Source organism: Stegostoma tigrinum, chromosome 17, assembly GCF_030684315.1.
Source record: "Stegostoma tigrinum isolate sSteTig4 chromosome 17, sSteTig4.hap1, whole genome shotgun sequence".
NCBI classification, from domain to species: domain Eukaryota; kingdom Metazoa; phylum Chordata; class Chondrichthyes; order Orectolobiformes; family Stegostomatidae; genus Stegostoma; species Stegostoma tigrinum.
In genome coordinates, this window is record NC_081370.1 from 11,700,549 (window position 1) to 11,723,744 (window position 23,196).

Sequence of the window (23,196 nt, forward strand, 5' to 3'; positions counted from 1 at the left end):
TATCAGATCTCCTCTCAGATAACAAAGTGTTGAGCTGGACGAACACAGCAGGCCAAGCAGCATCTCAGGAGCACAAAAGCTGATGTTTCAGGCCGAGACCCTTCATCAGAGAGGGGGGGATGGGGAGAGGGAACTGGAATAAATAGGGAGAAAGGGGGAGGCGGACCGAAGACGGAGAGAAAACAAGATAGGTAGAGAGGAGAGTATAGGTGAGTAGGTAGGGAGGGGATTGGTCAGTCCAGGGAAGATGGACAGGTCAAGGAGGCGGGATGAGGTTGGTAGGTAGAAAATGGAGGTGCGGCTTGAGGTGGGAGGAAGGGATGGGTGAGAGGAAGAACACGTTGGGGAAGCAGAGACAGGCTGGGCTGGTTTTGGGATGCAGTGGGGGAAGGGGAGATTTTGAAGCTTATGAAGTCCACATTGATACCATTGGGCTGCAGCGTTCCCAAGCGGAATATGAGTTGCTGTTCCTGCAACCTTCGGATGGCATCACTGTGGCACTGCAGGAGGCCCATGATGGACATGTCATCTAAAGAATGGGAGGGGGGAGTTGAAATGGTTCGTGACTAGGAGGTGCAGTTGTTTGTTGCGAACCGAGCGGAGGTATTCTGCAAAGCGGTCCCCAAGCCTCCGCTTGGTTTCGCCAATGTAGAGGAAGCCACACCGGGTGCAATGGATACAATATACCACATTGGCAGATGTGCAGGTGAACATCTGCTTGATATGGAAAGTCATCTTGGGGCCTGGGATAGGGGTGAGGGAGGAGGCGTGGGGGCAAGTGTAGCACTTCCTGTGGTTGCAGGGGGAAGGTGCCGGGTATGGTGGGGTTGGGGGGGGGCACGGAGAAGAGAGAGAGTGTGGAGCGGACAAGGGAGTCGCGGAGAGAGTGGTCTGTCCGGAAGGCAGACAAGAGTGAGGATGGAAAAATAGCTTGGGTGGTCGGGGTCGGATTGCAGATGGTGGAAGTGTCGGAGGATGAAACGTTGTATCCGGAGGTTGGTGGGGTGGTATGTGAGAACGAGGGGGATCCTCTGGGGGCGGGTGTGGCAGGGGCGGGGTGTGAGGGATGTGTTGGGGGAAATGCAGGAGACGCGGTCAAGGGCGTTCTCGACCACTGCGGGGGGGAAGTTGCGGTCCTTTAACAACTTGGACATCTGGGATGTGCGGGAGTGGAATGCCTCATCCTGGGAGCAGATGCAGCGGAGGCAGAGGAATTGGGAATAGGGGATGGAATTTTTGCAGGAGGGTGGGTGGGAGGAGGTGTATTCTAGGTAGCTGTGGGAGTCAGTGGGCTTGAAATGGACATCAGTTTCTAGCTGGTTACCTGAGATGGAGACTGAGAGGTCCAGGAAGGTGAGGGATGTGTTGGAGATGGCCCAGGTGAACTTGTGGTTGGGGTGGAAGGTGTTGGTAAAGTGGATGAACTGTTCGAGCTCCTCTGGGGAGCAAGAGGCGGCACCGATACAGTCATCAATGTAATGGAGGAAGAGGTGGGGTTTGGGGCCGGTGTAGGTGCGGAAGAGGGACTGTACCACGTAACCTACAAAGAGGCAGGCATAGCTTGGGCCCATGCGAGTACCCATGGCCACCCCCTTTGTCTGTAGGAAGTGGGAGGAATCGAAAGAGAAGTTGTTGAGGGCGAGGACGAGTTCGGCTAGGCGGATGAGGGTGTTGGTGAAGGGGGATTGGTCAGGCCTGTGGGACAGGAAGAAGCGGAGGGCCTTGAGGCCATCTGCATGAGGAATACGGGTATATAGGGACTGGACGTCCATGGTGAAAATGAGGTGTTTGGGGGCCAGGGAATTGGAATTCCTGGAGGAGGTGGAGGGCGTGGGTGGTGTCATGGACCAAAGGGGAGAAAATGGAGTCCAGATAGGTGGAAATCAGTTTGGTGGGGAAGGAATAGGCTGAGACAATGGGTCGACCAGGGCAGGCAGGTTTGTGGATTTTGGGAAGGAGATAGAAACGGGCCGTGCGGGGTTGGGGAACAATGAGGTTGGAGGCTGTGGGTGGGAGATCCCCTGAGGTGATGAGGTCATGGATGGTGTCGGAGATGATGGTTCTTAGATCTCCTCTCAGCTGCCTTGTATTCAAGGAGAATAGTCCCAACTTCTTCAATCTAGAACTAATTTTAGTGAATCACTTCCGCACTCTCTCCAGTACATTCACATCATTCCAGAAATTGCACTGAGAACTGCACAGAATACTTCAGCTGAGGTTGAACAAGTGTCTTACACAAGCTCAATATCACCTCCTTGCTGGTGTACTCTATGCACCTATTAATAAAGCTGAGGACACTATGTTTTACTTACTGCTCTTCAATTGTATTGCCACCTTCCTTGACCTGTGCACATATACACCAGATCCCTCTGGTCCTGAATCTCCCCTTTATAATTGTACCCTTTATTCTCTGTTGTCTTTCAATGCTCATCCTAGTAAAATGCATCAACTCTCACTTTTTGGCATTGAACCTCACCTGCCATCTATCCAATCTAACAACTTGTCTATGTTCTTCTGGAGTTCTGCACGATGCTTTCAATTTACAATTCTTCCAAGTTTTGTTTCATTGTCAAACTTTGAAATTGTCTTTTGCACACCAAGATCCAGATTAGAATCCCTACACAGTGTGAAAACAGGCTCTTTGGCCCAACAAGTCCACACTGCCCCTTGCAGCATCCCACCCAGACCCATCCCCATACAACCCATACACCCCTGAACACTACAGACAATTTAGCATAGCCAATCCACCTAGCCTGCACATCTTTGGACTGTGGGAGGAAACTGGAGCACCCAGAGGAAACCCATGCAGACATGGGGAGAATGTGCAAACTCCGCACAGACAGTTGCCTGAGGCTGGAATCGAACCCAGCTCCCTGGTGCTGTGAGGCTACAGTGCTAACCAATGAGCCACCGTGCCGCCCCCATCATTAACATACATCAAGAAAACTAATACCAACCCCTGGGGAACTCCGCTACATACTTCCTTCCAGCCCAGAAATTATCCTTTTATTCATTACTGTTTCCTACCACTCAGTCAATTTTGCATCCACGTTGCTACTGCCCTTTTTATACCATGACCTATAATTTTTCTCTCACGTCTGCTATGAAACACTGTTCAAGCACCTTCTGAAAATCCACATATTCACACCAATAGCAGTACCCTCATTGAGCCTGTTAACTCTTTGAGAAACTCTGGCAAGTTAAACCAGATTTTCCATTTTGAAATCCGTGCTGACTTTTCCTAATCAATCCAATATTTTTCAGTGTAACTACTAATTCTATCCTGAATAAATGTCTCCTGCAACTTCTCTTCAAATGAAGTTAAATTGTTCAGCTTCTTCTCACAACCTACCTCGGGGCGGCACGGTGGCTCAGTGGTTAGCACTGCAGCCTCACAGCACCAGGGACCGGGTTCAATTCCAACCTCAGGCGACTGTCTGTGTGGGGTTTGCATATTCTCCCCGTGTCTGTGTGGGTTTCCTCCGGGTGCTCCGGTTTCCTCCCACAGTCCAAAGATGTGCAGGCTACGTGGATCGGCCATGCTAAATTGCCTGTAGTGTTCAGGGGTGTGTGGGTTATAGGGGGATGGGTCTGGGTGGGACGCTCCAAGGGGCGGTGTGGACTTGTTTCGGCGAAGGGCCTGTTTCCACACTGTAGGGAATCTAATCTAATCTATCTTGAACAAGGCTGTAACGTTTGCAATTTTCCAGTCTTCTGGCACTCCCCTCAAGTCCAGAGAAAACGGAAGGATTGTGGCCAGTACTCTTGCAGTTTCCACTCTAACTTCCTTCAGAATCCTTAGATGCAAGATGTAACGGCAGAAAGCAATTCAGTCCATTTAGTCTGTGCCACTGTTCAATGGCATCATGGCTGATCTGATAATCCTCAACTCCACTTTCCTGTCTTTTCCTGTGTAACCACTGATCCCCTTCCTGTTTAATTATCTGTCTCAGTCTTGAATAAACTTAATGAGACAGCCTCAACAGCCCTCTGTGGTAAAGAATCCCACAGATTCACTATCCTTTGAGAGAATAAATTACTCATTTCTATCTTAAATGCATGACCCTTAATTTTGAGATTGCACCTTTTGGTCCTAGATTCTCCAAAGAGGGAGAAACAACCTTTCCAGATCTACCCTGTCAAGTCTCCTCAGAATCTTGTTTGTTTCAACAAGGTCACCCATCATTATTCCAAATTCGAATGAGTGCAGACCTAACCTACTCAACCTCTCTTTATAAAGCATTCCCTCCAAACCTTGTCTCAACGTAGCAAACCTTCTCTGGACTGCCTCCTTATGGCAGTGTATCTTTCTTTGAAGATGGGAGCAAACTTTTTCATATTATTCCATTGTGGTCTAACTAGTGCCTCATATAGTTTTAGCAAAACTTCTCTACTTTTATTCTCCATCCCTTTTGTAATAACAGCCAACATTCTATTTGTGTTCCCTATTACTTGCTGAACTTGGATGCTAGTTTTGAGATTTATGCTGAGGACTCCTTATTCCCTCTGTCCTTTAGCTTTCTGCAGGATATCTTCATTCAATATTCAGTTCCTCTATTCTTTTTGCCAGAGTACTTAACCCATATTATATTCCATCTTCCAAAGTTTTTGCTCACTCACTTGACTGCCTATTTCCCTCTGCAGACTGTTGTCCTCTTCACTTGTCTTCCCACCTATTCCTGCATTATCCACAAACATGGCGACAGTTTATTTCCTTTCCTCATCTAAGGCATTAATATGCATTGTGCATAACTGCCCCCAGAACTGATCCCTGTGGCACTTCTCTAGTTACAGGCTGCCATCCTAAAATCCCCCCTTTTCCCAACTGACCTCTATAAGCTAGCTGATCCTCTGTTCATGCCACTATAGAACTCATGGTCTCTAATCTTGTTAAGTAGCTTCATGTGCGATATGTAATTGAACAGCTTCTGAAAATCCAAACATATTACAACCACTGCTTCTCCTTTATGTTGCTCGTTACCTCCTCAAAAGAATTCTATATGCATTTTTCAGGTACAATTTTCCCTCCCTAAAAGTTATGTTGATTCTGCTTGATCATATTACGCATTTCTAAATTATGTCCCCTTTATAGTGGGCACTATATTTCCTGATTATAGATGTTAAGCTTACCAGCAGTTATTTGTAGTGCCTTGTTTAAGTAGCAATACTCTATCCAATACTCTGCAGCAATTTTGAACCCTTCCAGTGACTAGCTTCTCTCTTGTCACCATGTCCATACCTCTCTTTGGTAAAGTGAGATGCAAAACATTCTTTCAACACCTCAGCCATGATCCCCATCTCCAGGTGGGAATCATCTTTTTGCTTACTAAATTGGCCTTACTGCTCTTTTTACCACACTTGCACTATTTATATAGCTAAAGACGTTTTTATGTTAGCTGCCAGTCTTTCCTCAGAATTCTTCATTGCTTGTTTGATTTCTCACCTCCCCGTGAACTTTTAATAGTCCTCTCAGCTCACAACTTTATTTTCCGTGGCACTTACCATAAACATAACTTTTTCTCTTTATCTTCATTACAACCTCTGTCACAGACTTCTCTAGATTTTTGTTCTATCTTTCTCATTTCAGAAAATACACATTGCCTGTACTTGAACAATCGCCTCTTTTAAAGGTAATGCATTGTTTGGTTACTGTTTTTCCTCAAACCTCTTGTTTGAGTCAATTCTGCCCAGCTCTGTTCTTGTCCAATTGTAGTCCACTCTCTGAACTGATTTTTCTCACTTTGAATTTTTAAATGACATTTCATGCCATATTACTAAAGATTGACATGTTACTTCCAAACAATAAGAGCTCAACACATCCTGATTTCTCTACACTGTGATTATTAGGATACTAAGACAGCATTCTGTTGAACTGCAGTCAATCTAGTCAACTACAAGTTGGTCAGTCTTAGCTCCATGCCCATTTAACCACCTATTAAATGATCCTGAAACCTGCGAACAACTCACTGTCTGGCTGAGGGGTTTGGGCCAAATCAAAATCGCTTTCAAACAACACAGCTTTTCTCCCCAACTTGAAGAAATTTGAAAAAAAAACACTTAACTGCTAAATCAGCTCAAACTACTGAGAAACTTCCATGCTAATTTGAATTATTTTAACCCGGAGGTTCAACAAGGATACACTGCATAGCAAATGCTGAGTGATGTTTGCCTTCTGAATCCTGATTCCAGAGGGATTTAACTGTAAGTTGAATAGCCAAAGGTTATGAAATACAGACCAGAAAGTGGTGCTGAGGCAATTAACATAGAACAGCAACATGGACCCCAAGACCCAAAAAAATCTGCTCCTGTTACTCTTTTGTACATCCCCCACTTAAGTTAGTCAAGTTGCTGAATACTGAGCAGACACTCGAAGTGAATGTCACAGCCAGGAATTCAGCACCAGTGAGGGAAATGTTGCTCAGTAATTACTGGGAGATCGTAGCTCAAATATGGGTCATTCTCAGCTTTGAATGTGGGCCAGGAAGCTGTTAAAAAGGTGCAGTCCACCTTGCCCTTCTCCAAAAGATTGTCTCCTTGGGCTTCAGTTTGGGATATAGCACCAAAGATCGAAATGCACAGCACTCACCTGAGAAGCTGTTGCTGCTTCCATTCCTCAATTCGCTTCTGAGCCAGAATTGCTCTCTGCTCATCCTCACTAGAGCTCGAGTGCTCATCATCATCCAACTCCCGCTGAATACTCTGCCACTTTTTCACTAAAGATGGCATTTTCATTTTGCTTTTCTTATTCTGAAAGATGAAAGTTGAGGAGATGAGGAACCCTGAATACAGCTTTACAATGGAGTCAACTCTGATCAAAGCTTGCTCTGGGTATGGACTAGCAAGTTACTTTACTAATTTCTTGTCTCAAGTGATATTGAGGTCAATTGCATCATCTACTGATGCCCCAGCTCTGAGTTGATGAGGCATGGACCTTAAGACTTCTACAGTCTGATGACTCAGTAAACAGATGAAGTGGTCAAGACATGACAGCTACCATTCCAGATTCAACATCTGTTAATTTTACTTGCCATGCCTACAGACAGGGACATTTTGTCTGGTTGCAATGTTGCAGGATTCAATGCAGTGTCTCAGGTGCCTCAGTGGTTAGCACTGCTCCCTCACAGCCACAGGGACCTGGGTTTGACTCTGCCTTTGGGAAACTGTGTGAAGTTTGAACATTCACCCCAGGGGTTTCTTCTGGGTGCTCGAGTTTCCTCTCTCAGACCAAAGATGCGCAGGTTACGTGGATTAGCCATGCTAGATTGTCCATAGTGTACAGGGATTGGCAGGCTTGGTGGGTTAGCCATGGGAAATGCACAGTTACAGGGACAGGTAGGGGATGGGTCTGAGTGGGATGTTCTTTGGAGGGTCGGTGTGGATTCAATGAGCTGAATGCCTGCTCGTACACTGTAAGGATTCTATAATAATTGGGGGTGCTGTCGCTGTCTGAGCATTTAAATAGGTAGCTTTGGGGACTGAGGGGAAAACAGCCTGGAAGCAATTCAAATGCACCAATTCCACAGAGGCAAATTGATCAATAAGAGACAGTCAAAGATTATAACAGGCAGCAAGGGAAAGAAGTTACAATCGAATCAGCCACATTCTTGCTGACTGACAACTGACTTGCAGCAATTTGGAGGGGCCTACTGATCAGATCTTCACGGAGTTGTGGACAGTGAGGTGCTACAGTTAAATCAGTTTCTGTAGGCCAGCCTTATACTTGGATGTAAGAAAGTGGATGGCAAAACTACATTATGAACAGTCTGTAGCAGGAGCCAAAGGGCAGAGGGAAGCAACACTGCTCAGCTGTCAATACTGGTTTGCATACACCAGCAGCAACAAATTCTTTCAAGTTCTTCATCAAGTGAGCGCTTGGGGGGGGCGAAGAATTAGGAGAAAGTTAGTCTGAAGTTGGCAAAACCAATCTGCTCTCGACTAATTCTCCGTGGTCCCCACTCTCTGAACGGAGACACAGAAGCGAGCTACACTCCACCTTGTCTTTCTTCACTTTTCTACTCTTCTCCACCGCTTGAGACACCGTGTTAGTTGGCAGCACTTCTGGCACCTTAGGGAGCGGTGGGTTTGCTTGGGCAACTAGTACTTGGTGTTGAGGGATATGATGTGGTGTCTGTACTGTACTGGTCAGCATGGGCAATAGATGGGGTGTTCGTGCAGGTACAGCCTGGTGCATGGGAGGAATGGGTACCATTGTGGCCAGCATCTGGGGACCTGTAGTTCAACAAAAATAGAAAGCAGTAATGTTAATAATTAACATTGCAAAATTTAGAACCCTAGAACAATGCAGGCAATGAATGTCAAAGTGCTGAATTACATCAAGAACTGCGGTCAATGTCCTGGTCCCGCACACCTGTTCTGCCCACCTGTCACTTCCACAGCTTGAGTCCCTTGCAACCACCTCTCTACCCTGCCCGCTTGCTATCTCTGCCAAAGTGATATACATGATAGACAGCACCATGCACTGTGCCAGTCCCTAAAAATCATCACATACCAGCATGCAATTAGTTGTTTTACCTGCAATCATGGCTGATTGAGTGTACAGGACGGGACTGCTCCCAATGGTGATGGTACGAGGTACAGGTGCAGCAGTCAGCAGTGCTGCCTTCCTCTTGTTGCCTTTCGCAGTCTGACTTGAACCTGGTGGATTCATAGCTGTGCTTGAAGCAGAGTTACTCTGAAAGGAATGATGATCAGTTCCATGTTTATTGGCATTGCAGACAGATTATTTGTTCCAATTAGAGGCACAATATTAGTGGAATGATAGCTGCTCTGGGAAGCCTACCAATAAAAACAGAACCTAATATAGAACATACAACCCATTGGCAGTGAAGCACAGGAACAGGCCTTTTAGCCCATCACGTTTGTGCCAATGATGCTGTTCAAAACTAACCCGCCTGCACATGGTCCGTATTGCTATTCTCTGCCTGCTCATGTGCCTGTCGAAATGCCTCTTAAATGTTGCAATTATGTCTGCTTCTATCACCTCCCTGATAGTGTGTTCGAGGCAACTATCACTCTCTGGTAAAAAGCTTCCTCTCACATCGTTAAATTTCCTTCTCTCACCTTAAAAATATTCGTAGAGCATTCCCCAAACATGCTAAATGGAACAAAGTATCAGAACCTGTGAGGGTAGTGTATGCCCAACTCTCAAATCCTATGCAAATTATATTCTTTAGCCAATTATAGCCTAATTCAAAGACTGTGTTCAGCCAATGTTTCTTTGTCTGCAATTGATCAGGCAGAATAATACACAAGCCATCCTGGGGTCCTGGGTTTCTACCAGGTAATCAAACAAGGCTCGAGTATACAGGAAACTCAAAAGAATTTAAGACCATAAGACATAGGAGTGGGAAGTAAGGCCATTCAGCCCATCAAGTCCATTCTGCCATTTAAGTCATGGCCGATGCGCATTTCAACTCCACTTCCCTGCACTCTCCCCGTAGCCCTTGATTCCTTGTGAGATCAAGAATTTGTCGATCTCTGCCATGAAGGCATCTAACGTCCTGGCCTCCACTGCACTCCGTGACAATGAATTCCACAAGCCCACCACTGTCTGGCTGAAGAAATGTCATCTCATTTCCGTTTTAAGTTTACCTCCTCTAATTTTAAGGCTGTGCCCACAGGTCCTAGTCTCCCACCTAATGGAAACAACTTCCCAGCGTCCACCCCTTCTAAACTAGACATTATCTTGTAAGGTTCTATTAGATCTCCCCTCAACCTTCTAAACTCTAATGAGTACAATCCCAGGATCCTTAGCCTCCAAATAGTTCAGAGATGTAGAGGAAAGGATAGCAAAGATGATTCTCAATGGGAGTGAGAGAGACAGGGTAGTTGTCATGGGGGACTTCAACTTTCCAAATATTGACTGGGAACACTATAGTTCGAGTACTATAGATGGGTCAGTTTTTGTCCAGAGTGTGCAGGAGGGCTTCCTGACAGTACGTAGATAGGCCAATAGGGGCAAAGCCACATTAGATTTGGTACTGGGTAATGAGCCCGGCCAGGTGTTAGATTTGGAAGTAGGTGACCACTTTGGTGATAGTGATCACAATTCTGTTATGTTTACTTTAGTGATGGAAAGGGACAGGTGTATACCACCAGGCAAGAGTTATAGCTGGGGGAAAGGCAATTACGATGAGATTAGGCAAGATTTAGGGAGCATAGAATGGGGATGGAAACTGCAGGGGATGGGCACATTAGAAATGTGGAGCTTATTCAAGGAAAAGCTCCTGTGTGTCCTAGATAAATATGTACCTGTCAGGCAGGGAGGAAGCTGTAGAGTGCAGGAGCCGTGGTTTACGAAGGAGGTGGAAGGAGGTCAAGAGGAAGAAGGCGGCTCATGTTAGGATGAGATGTGAAGGCTCAGTTAGGGCACTTGAGGGCTACAAGGTAGCCCGGAAAGACCTAAAGAGAGAGCTCAGAAGAGCCAGGAGGAGATATGAGAAGTTGTTGGCAGATAGGATCAGGGTAAACCCTAAGGCTTTCTATAGGTATTTAAGGAATAAAAGAACGACGGAAGTAAGATTAGGCCCAATCAAAGATATTAGTGGTAAGTTGTGTGTGGAGTCAGATGAGATGGGGGGAGCGCTAAATGAATATTTTTCAACAGTATTCACTCTAGAAAACGACAATGTTGTCGAGGAGAATACTGAGATACAGGGTACTAGACTAAGTGGGATTGAGGTTCACACAGAAGAGGTATTAGAAATCCTTCAGAAGGTGAAGATAGATGTCCCCTGGGCTGGATTGGATTTATTCTGGGATCCTCTGCGTAGCCAGGGAGGAGATTGCCGAGCCTTTGGCATTGATCTTTAACTTGTCATTGTCTACAGGAATAGCGCCAGATGACTGGAGGATAGCAAATGTGGTTCCCCTGTTCAAGAAGGGGAGTAGAGACAACCCTGGGAATTATAGACCAGTGAGCATTACCTCAGTTGTTGGTAAAGTGTTGGAAAAGGTTATAAGGGACAGGATTTATCATCATCTAGAAAAGAATAAATTGATTAGGGATAGTCAGCACGGTTTTGTGAAGGGAGGGTCGTGCCTCACAAACCTTACTGAGTTCTTTGAGAAGGTGACCAAATAGGTACATGAGAGTAAACCGGTTGATGTGGTGTATATGGATTTCAGCAAGGCGTTCGATAAGATTCCCCACAATAGGCTATTGTACAAAATGCGGAGGAATGGAATTGTGGGAGATATAACAGTTTGGATCGGAAATTGGCTTGCTGAAAGAAGACAGAGGGTGGTAGTTGATGGGGAATGTTCATCCTGGAGACCAGTTACTCGTGGTGTACCGCAAGGGTCGGCGTTGGGACCACTGCTGTTTGTCATTTTTATAAATGACCTGGATGAGGGCGTAGAAGGATGGGTTAGCAAATTTGCAGACGACACCAAGGTCGGTGGAGTTGTGGATAGTGACGAAGGATGCTGTAGGTTGCAGAGAGACATAGATAAGCTGCAGAGCTGGGCTGAGAGGTGGCAAATGGAATTTAATACAGACAAGTGTGAGGTGATGCACTTTGGTAGGAGTAACCGGAAGGCAAAGTACAGGGCTAATGGTAAGATTCTTAGTAGTGTAGATGAGCAGAGAGATCTCGGTGTCCATGTACACAGATCCTTGAAAGTTGCCACCCAGGTTGACAGGGCTGTTAAGAAGGCATACAGTGTTTTAGCTTTTATTAATAGAGGGATCGAGTTCCGGAACCAAGAGGTTATGGTGAAGCTGTACAAGACTCTGGTGCGGCCGCACTTGGAGTATTGTGTACAGTTCTGGTCACCGCATTATAAGAAGGATGTGGAAGCTTTGGAAAGGGTGCAGAGGAGATTTACTAGGATGTTGCCTGGTATGGAGGGAAGAGTCTTACGAGGAAAGGCTGAGACTCTTGAGGCTGTTTTTATCAGAGAGAAGGCGGTTGAGAGGTGACTTAACTGAAACATATAAAATAATCAGAGGGTTAGATACAGTGGATAGGGAGAGCCTTTTTCCTAGGATGGTGACAGCGAGCACGAGGGGGCATAGCTTTAAATTGAGGGGTGAAAGATATAGGACAGATGTCAGAGGTAATTTCTTTACTCAGAGAGTAGTAAGGGAATGGAACGCTTTGCCTGCAACGGTAGTAAATTCGCCAACTTTAGGTACATTTAAGTCATCACTGGACAAGCATATGGACATACATGGAATTGTGTAGGTTAGATGGGCTTGAGATCGGTATGACAGGTCGGCACAACAGAGGGCCGAAGGGCCTGTACTGTGCTGTAATGTTCTATGTTCTCAACCTACAATCCCAGGGATCATCCGTATGAATCTCCGCTGGACACGCTCCAGGACTACTATGTCCTTCCTGAAGTGTGGGGCCCAAAATTGGACATAGTATTCTAAATGAGGCCTAACTAGAGCTTTATAAAGTCTCAGAAGCACATCGCTGCTTTTATATTCCAACCCCCTTGAGATAAGTGACAATATTACATCTGCTTTTTTAAATTACAGACTCTATCTGCAAGTTAACTTTTAGAGAATCCTGGACCAACACTCCGACCTTAAAGAGTAGGTCCACTCAAAGACAAAGGAGGGAACTTTTCTATAAAGCCAGAGGTGGTGTGTTAGGTCCTTAATGAGTATTTTGCATCAGTATTCACCAAGGAGGAGAAGGGCATGGATGATGGCAATATTAGGGAGGAGTAGGTTGATAATTCTGGGCACATCGATACTAAGGTTACGGTATTAGATGTCTTACAAAAGATGATATAGGGCTTGATGGGACTTCACAGAATCCCTACAGTATGGAAACAGGGCCTTTGGCCCAACAAATCTACATCAACTTTCAGAGTATCCCACCCAAACCCATCTCAAGACAGTATGGGCAATTTAGCATGACCAATCCACCAACGTGCACGTCTTCCGATTGTGGGAGAAACTGGAGGACTCGGAAGAAACACATGCAAACACAAGGAATACGTGCAAAACTCTACTCAGACAGATGCCCCAGGGTGGAATTGAACCCGGATCCCTGGCACTGAGGCAGCAGTCTAACCACTGAGCCACCATGCTGCCCTATTTTATCCCAGGGTACGGAAGGAGGCCAGGGAGGAGATTACTGGAGGCTTGACAGAGATCACGATATCCTCTTTAGCCGAAGACAATGTCGCAGAACACTGGAGAACAGCCAATGTTGTTCCTTTGCTCAAGAACCACAAGAGGAATAATCCAGGAAATTATAAGCTAGTGAGCCTTACAGTGTTAGGGAAATTATTGGAAAAGGTTCATATGGACAGTACTTGAATTTGGAGAAGAACAGACTTATTAGGGACAGTCAGCATAGCTTTACACGGAGAGGTCTTGCGTTACAAAAGATTGACGTTTTTCTGAGGAAGTGATAGGGCCATGGATGTTGTCTACATGGACTTTACTAAAAGTTAAGGTTTTTACAAAGATTTGTAACTTGGGTTATGTAGTCCAATTCTATATTTAGAACCATGGTTCTCAAACCATTATGCAATCAACAAACATACAGAATCGGATCCCATACGCAAACCCATAAAGGAGAGAACCAGAAGTGACAGGCCTTACCACAACAAACTGGACAGTATTAATGCAATGTGGTGTGGAATAACATCCCTTCATCTGAGGCCTCACTGATGATGTTATCTAGCATAACAAAGTGTACAGCTAGATGTACACAGCAGGCCAAGCAGCATCTTACGAGCAGAAAAGCTGATGTTTCGGGCCTAGACCCTTCATCAGAAAAGGGGGAAAAGAGGGTTCTGAAATAAATAGGGAGAGGTGGATCGAAGATGGATGGAGGAGAGGATGGGGGTCTTGGCCTGAAACGTCAGCTTTTCTGCTCCCAAGATGCTGCTTGACCTGCTGTGTTCATCCAGCTCTACACTTTGTTATCTCGGATTCTCCAGCATCTGCAGTTCCTATTATCTCTGATACAATGTTATCTAGCATGGTGACGAAACGCCTGAACAAAAACAAGCCAGCTCAGTAAGCAAGTCAACAACCTCACTTTACTGAAGCATTTGACAAGTCCATCATGGTAGACTGATCCAGAAGATTAAGTCACACGGGATCCACAGTGGGTTGGCATGTTGTACACAAAATTGGCTTGGTTAGAGTAGTTGTGGAGGGATGCTTTTCTGACTGGAGATCTGTGACCATTTGTGTTCCATGAGGATCAGTGCTGGGACCTCTTGTTTGTAATATATTACAATGACTTGAATGAAAATGGAGGTGTTCTGACTAGTAAGTTTGCAGAGGACATGAAACTTGATGGAGCTATGGATAGCAAGGAAACCATAAGGAGGGTACAGACCAGTTAGAAAGTTGGGCAGAGAAACAGATGGATGTGAACCTGGATAAATGTGAAGTCATGTATTTTAGGAGGTCAAATGCAAGACAAAAGTAAACAGTAAATGGCATAAAAACTTTCAGAGCTTTGATATAGTGGGATCTTGGGGTCCCAGTCCATAGCTCCCTGAAAATGGCAACAAAAGTTCATGACGTGGTAAAGATAGCATATGGGATGCTTTCCTTCTCCGGTCGGAGCACTGAGTATAAAGTTAGAAAGTCATGTTGTAGTTGTTTAAAACTTTATAGATAGGCCATGTTTGGAGTACTACGTGCCGATCAAGCCACATTATAGGAAGAATGGGGGGGGGGGGGGGGGCCTTTGGAGAGGGTTTACCAGCATGTTGCTTGGAAAACAGCATATTAGCTATATAGAAAGGGTGGACCAACCTGAATTGTTTTTGCTGGAGCATTGGAGGCTGAGGGATGACCTGATATAGGTATATAAAATTATGACAGCCATTGAATAGGGTGGATAGTCAGAGTCTTTTCCCCATGGTGGAAATATCAGTCTGAGGGGACATAGGTTTAAGTTGAGGGGGAAACATTTAAAGGAGACAGGCAAGGAATTCTCCTTCCCCCCCCCCCAGATGCTTAGAATATGCCACCATACAGACATGAACAGGTAGGGAATAGAGGCATACAGAACTGTGCAGGCAAATGGGATCAGTGCAGAATGGCATAGACATGGTGGTCTGAAGGGTTTGTTCCTATGCTGTACTGTTCTATGTAACAAATACAGGTCTGTGGCAGATCCTCAGGGTGTAACTTTTATGACCAATTATAGTTGTGCTGCACAACTCTCCTCAGGCTGTGTCAGCAGTGCTTAGTAGCCCTGTACCTATCCATTTATAGCACCCCACTCACCAACTAGACATCTTTCCTTTCTATCAGTTTTAGCTATTGATCAATGCAGCCTTCAGAGGTAGTAGTATAATTTTTTTTTAAATGAAGACTCCAATTTCACCTTCTTTACTGCTGGAGGCTGAACTGCTGTAACTGGAATGATATTCAGAAGGGCTCTTTCCAAACAATCTTCTTCTGTTCCTGGTGCTGGAGGCTCCTTACTCTCCACTTCCATCTCCACTTCCTGTATATCTCCATCATCACTGGGAGGCGGCGGTGGTGGGGGCAGTGGGGGAGGAGAGGAAGGTGGGGGTGGGGGTGGAGGAGGAAGATCCAGTGGGAGTGGAGGCTGTGGGGGAAGTGGAGGAAGCGGAGGCTGGACGCTGCTTTTTACAGCAGTGTTATTTGGCGGACAAATTGCAACCTGGCTGGCACATAGCTCTGTATGCACTGTACCTGAATGCAAGAGGAAACAGGGTTACACTGCAAAGAAATACACTATAGGAAAAGTACAATTACTGCACGAGTCACTCCATCTTAGAATACCAGCAACCCAACTTGGCGTCCATTGACAGAATAACACTAAATTCTAAATCCACAACTCACATTCCAACCTACTCAACTGTTTCTGCAATCCCTTAAACATCATCACTCCCTACAACACATTTCAATTCAGAACTCTGGCATCTTCACTTGGAAGTAGTGGGAGATTTTGCTTCATCAAAAAGGATAACTTTCAAAATTTAGTTTGCACTCCAACTCTCACCATACAGAGGTAGCAAGAACTGCAGATCTGGAGTCACAGTAAGTACTATGTGGAGCTGGGGGAACACAGGTCAGGCAGCATCAGAGGAGCTTGGAAATTCGATGTTTCAGGTTTGCGCCTTTCATCAAGACACGGGAGGGGGAAGGAAGCGGGGAAAGAAATAGAGGGAGGGGGGTGGGGCTGGGAAAAAGGTAGGTGGGACAGTGATAGGTGGATGCAGATGGGGCAGACAGGTGGGAAAGATGATGGACAGGTTGTGTCAGGTCAAGGAGGCAGGGGGATGAGGGGGAGGGTTGGAAATGGGATGAGGCTGGGGGTGGGGATTGTAAAACTGGTGAATTCTACGTTGAGGCCATCAGGCTGTAGGCTCTTGTGTGCTTCCATATTCATAAGGAATTGAACTATTACATTGTACCACTGATATGGGCAAGATCTATTGCTTTACACACACACACACACACACACACACACACACACACACACACAGAGTTCTGAAGCAGTTCTGGCACATAATTTTGTAGTAGTTTGTGTGCTGGAGCATAATACACAACCAATGATGTGGTTTGGCATGTTTTAAGGGTAGAAACAAAAAAGTAGAGAGCCAGTAGATAAAAATGCTCCCAAGACTGCTGCAGTGAGATACTTTGACTACAGGAGACCCTGCGACATGTTGTACACTATACTGGGGTGGGGTTGCTACATGGATTTTCAGACTTCGTACAGCTCATAACTGCTCGCAAACATATTTCTAAAAAAATGACTCACAGGATGTGCAGATTGCTAAAAAGACCTATGTTTAAGCGGTAGCATGAAGTGACCTCTTGACCCACAGCAGCTTATTTGATGTAGTGACACACAGTGCCGATAGGAATGGAGTTCTAGGATTTTGACCTAACAAGGAAGTGGCAATATACTTCCAAGTCAGAATGGTGGATGTTGTGGATTTGGAATGTGCTGTCAAAGTAACTGGCTGAGCTGTTACAGTCCAACTTGCAGACGGTATACATTGGGGTCAGTGGAGCAGGTAAATATTGAAAGTGGTGGATGGGTGCCAATCAAGCAATCTACTTTGTCCTGGATAGCATCAAGCTTGAGTTTTGTTGGAGCTGTACTCATCCGGGCAACTGAGGAGTATTCCATTACACTCCTGATTTGTGCCTTGCAGACAGTGTCACAACACCAGGTTACAGTCCATTAGGTTTATTTGGAATCACAAACTTCTGGAGCGCTGCTCCTTTCATCAGGCGAAGTTAAGAAAAGCATAAAGGCACAGAATTTATAGGCAGAGATATCAAAAGATCATATAAATGTTTGAGTGGAATGTTGAATAATAAATCTGCAGATCAAAAGTTTCAGATATTGTGAATATTATTCAGCTGTTGACAGTTTAAAGTGAAGGGGATGACCTATATTTCAATTAAATAAGGCACGGAGACTGCAAGCCCACTGCTAGCATCATGGTGCTGCACTTCTCCAGCTTCTACCCTAAATATATTAAAGAAGCCATCCCCTACAGACCAGGCCTGCATATTCACAAGATCTGCTGAGGAGAAAGAATCAAGCAGACACCTAAAGATGCTGAAAGGCACCCTCATAAGAACAGAATACAACGCTCAACTCATCGATTGTCAGTTCCAATATGCCACAGCCAAAAATCACAACGACCTCCTCAGAAGACAGGCACAGGACACAACACAAAGTACCAGTCATTGTCTAATACTTTCCCAGAGTGGAGAAACTATGCCATGTTCTTCACAGCCTTCAATATATGTCATTGATGATGACGACAAGCATCTCACCAACATCACCCCTTCTCACCTTCAAACAATTGCCAAACGTTAGACAGACCATAGCTCGCAGAAAACTATCCAGACTTCAGAACAACACTGACCACAACACACACAGCCCTGTCATAGCAAGCTCTGCAAGGCATGTCAAATCACTTCCATCACACTTGGGAACACCACTCACCACGTACATGGCAGATACTCATGTGACTTGGCCAATGAGGCCAACCTCATACGCTGTAGGCAAGGTTGCCTGAGGCATGGTATATTGAGAGACCATGCAGATGCTATGGCAGTGGATGAATGGACACAGTGCAATAATTAGAACATAGAACATAGAACATAGAACAGTACAGCACAGAACAGGCCCTTCAGCCCACAATGTTGTGCCGACCATTGATCCTCATGTATGCACCCTCAAATTTCTGTGACCATATACATGTCCAGCAGTCTCTTAAATGACCCCAATGACCTTGCTTCCACAACTGCTGCTGGCAACGCATTCCATGCTCCCACAACTCTCTGCGTAAAGAACCTGCCTCTGACATCCCCTCTATACTTTCCTCCAAACAGCTTAAAACTATGACCCCTCGTGCTAGCCATTTCTGCCCTGGGAAATAGTCTCTGGCTATCAACTCTATCTATGCCTCTCATTATCTTGTATACCTCAATTAGGTCCCCTCTCCTCCTCCTTTTCTCCAATGAAAAGAGACCGAGCTCAGTCAACCTCTCTTCATAAGATAAGCCCTCCAGTCCAGGCAGCATCCTGGTAAACCTCCTCTGAACCCTCTCCAAAGCATCCACATCTTTCCTATAATAGGGCGCCCAGAACTGGATGCAGTATTCCAAGTGCGGTCTAACCAAAGTTTTATAGAGCTGCAACAAGATCTCACGACTCTTAAACTCAATCCCCCTGTTAATGAAAGCCAAAACACCATATGCGTTCTTAACAACCCTGTCCACTTGGGTGGCCATTTTAAGGGATCTATGTATCTGCACACCAAGATCCCTCTGTTCCTCCACGCTGCCAAGAATCCTATCCTTAATCCTGTACTCAGCTTTCAAATTCGACCTTCCAAAATGCATCACCTCGCATTTATCCAGGTTGAACTCCATCTGCCACCTCTCAGCCCATCTCTGCATCCTGTCAATGTCCCGCTGCAGCCTACAACAGCCCTCTACACTGTCAACGACACCTCCGACCTTTGTGTCGTCTGCAAACTTGCTGACCCATCCTTCAATCCCCTCGTCCAAGTCATTAATAAAAATTACAAACAGTAGAGGCCCAAGGACAGAGCCCTGTGGAACTCCACTCACCACTGACTTCCAGGCAGAATATTTTCCTTCCACTACCACTCGCTGTCTTCTGTTGGCCAGCCAATTCTGTATCCAAGCAGCTAAGTTCCCCTGTATCCCATTCCTCCTGACCTTCTGAATGAGCCTACCATGGGGAACCTTATCAAATGCCTTTTTGTAAGTCAAGAATGTTTCCTCCTAGTCAGGGGACACTTCGGAAGTTAAGGACATTCTGCCTTCAATGTTTGGGCAAGTGTCCTCCAAGGTGGCCTTTGAGGTACACAACAGTGCAGAATCGCTGAGCAGAAATTTATAGCCAAACTCCACACCCATGAAGACAATCTCAACCGTGATCTTAGGTTCATGTCGCACTACATGTAACCCCACCAAATCAAATCATTCTATATCTGTAAAAATCTTCCTTACTGTCCTGTTTCAACATCATCATCTTGTTAACTTGTTATGACCTCTCTATCTTAATTAGTTTGTACAGTTTTGGATTACTGGTCACTTTGGTTAGACCCTCAGCATGCAACTCTTATAACAATTATGTTATTCCAGCCATTTAGTCTGTCTCCAGCATTACCTTATTTTTAATTATTTGCGACTATCTCTCTGCCTCATTTAATTGGATTTTAGATGTTGACACTCTACTCACACAGTCTGTCACTTTTGATCACCTGCAGGGATTTATCATTCGACACTCCGCTCAAAGCATTTGTTTGATCTTTTGATCTCTCTGCCCATTGATCTCTAACTATAAATTCTGTCTCTGTTTGCTGTTCTTCACTCCATTGGATGAAGGGGCAACACTTATGATTTCAAATAAACCTGCTGGACTATAATCTGGTATCATGTGACTTCTGACCCTGACCACCCCAGTCCAACACTGACACTTCCACATTGTAGATGGTGGACTGGCTATGGGAGTCAGGACATGAGTTACCACTACAGGATTCTGGTCTGCTCTGGTGGCTACAATAAATGATCCAGTTCAGTTTTTGAACAATGGTACCCTCCAGGATTATTGATAGCGGGGGATTCAGTGGCAGCAAAGTCAATGAATGCCTTGGGGTGATGGCTGATTCTTTCCTGGCACATGTATAGCATGAATGACCCTTACTCGTCATCAGTCCTGATATTGTCAAGGTCTTGTCACATTAGACAAGGACTGCTTTAGTATCCAAGGAGGCACAAATTGTACTGAACATTACACAACCATCAGTGAACATTCCCACTCATGAATTTACGATGGACGGAAGGTCAGTGTCAAAGCAGCTGAAGGTGATATGGCTCAAATCACTCCCCTGAGGAATGCAGGAACTCTTGCACTGGAGTCCTTCACTCTGAGCCACAAAGGCCAGGTTCAAGCCTATGTGCTCCAGAGGTTTGCAGTAACATTTCTGAAAAAGTTGATCAGAAAATAGGTATGACAAGAAACTCTTCCACAGACATCCTACCACTCAGAATACAGATCTCCAGCGGGTTTACTGTGGCATCCCTCATTGCTTCCAGACACCTGATGGTCCAGAGATCCTTCAGAAGTCAGCACTCAGTCACAGATCTAAAGCTGACACTCATCTACTGAAACAGCACTCCTTCTCCTTCCTCTTGAAGGGAGCGCTGAAGGTGGCAACAATGTAGGATGCATTCAGGGTCAGGGAACCTCAGTGCCCATCACCGAGATTGGTTCCACCACTGCCTCAGTCTTAAAACAGTAAGCTGCTACAAGGGGCAGATACTGAAAGAATGATCAAGACGGAAAAATCTACTTGACCTCATTCTCGCAGAGGTAGCAGTCATGGATGCACCTTTATTTATGAATTTTATGAACTTAGAGCATGGGTCAGTACTTGGAACTACGATGTTGTGGCCATTACAGAAACTTCGGTAACTCAGAGACAGGCATGGTTGTTGGAAGTCCTGGGATTTAGATGCTTTAAAAGAAATAGGGAAGATGGTAAAAGAGATGGGGGAGTGGCATTGTTAGTCAGGGCTAGTATAGCAGCTACTGAAAGGCGGTTCAAGAATGACATGTCTACAGAGTCAGTGTGGCTCGAGGTCAGGAACAAGAAAAGGAGCAATCGCTTTGTTGGTTTTTTTTAAAAACAGATCCCCTAATAGTTGCAGAGAAGTGGAGGAGCAGATTGGGAGACAGATACTGGAAAGGTGCAGAAGTCACAGGTGACTTCATCTTTCCAAATATTGATTTTAAACACTTTAGTTGTAAGAGTTTAGATAGAGCGGATTTTGTCCAGTGCATTCAAGAAAGAATCCTGACACAGTATGTAGATAGACCAACGAGGGGAGGCCACTTTGGATTTGGTGCTTGGCAATGAACCGGGCCAAGTGTTAGACCTGTTGGTAGGAGAGCATTTTGGCGATAACAATCCTAACTCTGTTACTTTTACAATAGTCATGGAAAAGGATAGGTACAACAGCAGGGTAAAGGTTACTATAATTCTGTCAGGCAAGAACTAACTAACAAAATGGGAACAGATACTGTCAAAGAAGAACACTATAGAAATGTGGAAGTTGTTTAAGGAATGCATACTGCATATGATCGATGTGTGTGTGTCCCTAGCAGGCAGGGAAGATGCGATCGAGTGAGGGAGCATTGGTTCTCAAGAGAGGTCAAACGATTATTTAAGAGGAAGAAGGATGCGTATATAAGGTTTAAGAAACAAGGATCGGAAAAGGTTCTAGAGCGGTACAAGTTAGCCAGGAAGATGCTGAAGGCAGCTTAGGAGAGCTATAAGGGGGCATGAGAAAACCTTGGCAGATAGGATCAAGGAAAAACCCCAAGGTACATGTACATGAGGAATAAGAGAAAGGGTAGGGCCGATCAAGGATTGTAAAAGGGAATTTGTGTATGGAGCCTAAAGAGGTAGGACAGGTCCTTAATGAGTACTTGTCTTTGGTATTCGCAACTGAGAGGGAGCTAGTTGTAGGGGAGGACTGAGAAACAGGCTGTAGGTTAGGGGAAGTAGATGCTAGTAAGGAGGATGTCAGGTATGATTCCAACCACGTGCGAGTTTTCCCTGTGATACCCATTGATTCCAGTTTTGCAAGGGCTCCTTGATGCCACACTCGGTCGAATGCAGCCTTAATATCAAGGGCTATCACTCTTGTATCACTTCTGGAATTCAGCTCATTTGTCCATGTTTGAACCAAGATTGTAACAAGGTCAGGAGCTGAGTGACCCTGGCGGAACCCAAACTGGCCATCACCGAGTACGTGCTGCTTGATAGTACTATTGATGACAGTTTCCATCGCTTTACTGACGACCGAGAGTTGACTGATGGGGCGGTAATTGGCCAGGTTGGATGCATTCTCCTTTTTTTGTGTAGGGTGGTAGGAAGGATCACCACACACTTGAAGGATGTTGCCCATTTCATTTCATGGCAGACTTAAAGCCAGGCCATCAGCAGAACTGTATTCAATCATAACTATAACTTCAAGACCTGGAATATCCCCAATCTACCATGACTGTCAACTCTGGCTCAATGCAAAATTCAGGAAGGTGTGCCACAATCTAGACTAAATATAGCTAGAAATGAGGTGTCAACCTGGTAAATCTACAACACAAGATGACTTGCATGCCAAACAGAAGTAGTATATAATAGATACAGCTTAGCAATTATATAACCAACAGCTCAGATCTAAGCTCTGCACTCCTACGCATGTTAAGTTGTGAATGGTGGTGGATTATTAAACAACCAACAGGAATAAAGTGCTCCATAAATATCCCCACGTTCAATGACCAAGGAGCCGGGCACATCAGCATAAAAGACAGGAATGAAGCATTTGCAACCATCTTTAGCCACAAGTGCTGAGTAGTTGATCCATGACTATTCACTTGCTGTGGTGACCAAAATCACAGATACCAGTCCTATGACAATTTGACTCACTCCATGTGACATGAAAGAATGGTTGAAAATGCTGGATACAACAAAGGTCCTGACAGCATTCCGGCAAAACTGAAGACCTGTACTCCAGACAAGCTGTGTCTTCAGTCAAGTTGTTTTAATACATCTATAGCATCAAAAATTTCCAAGTATGCGCTGGCCATAAACAGCAGGACAAATCTAACCAAGCTCCAAACAGAGATACAGACAACCTCAAAGCCC

The 23,196-nt window shown here is 45.2% G+C and overlaps 1 protein-coding gene across 2 annotated transcripts in view; it reads right to left on the minus strand.

Moving 5' to 3' along the window:
* The window catches only part of fnbp4 (formin binding protein 4), a 47,132-nt gene that overhangs the window by 815 nt on the left and 23,121 nt on the right, over nucleotides 1-23,196 (minus strand). For both annotated transcript variants that reach the window (XM_048545277.2, XM_048545279.2), the window contains 4 exons: nucleotides 15,339-15,673; nucleotides 8,533-8,692; nucleotides 7,994-8,229; nucleotides 6,587-6,747 (listed from right to left, as the gene is read on the minus strand). In XM_048545277.2, coding sequence (XP_048401234.1) covers nucleotides 6,587-6,747; nucleotides 7,994-8,229; nucleotides 8,533-8,692; nucleotides 15,339-15,673 — 892 coding nt within the window. The remainder of the gene's footprint in view (nucleotides 1-6,586; nucleotides 6,748-7,993; nucleotides 8,230-8,532; nucleotides 8,693-15,338; nucleotides 15,674-23,196) is intronic.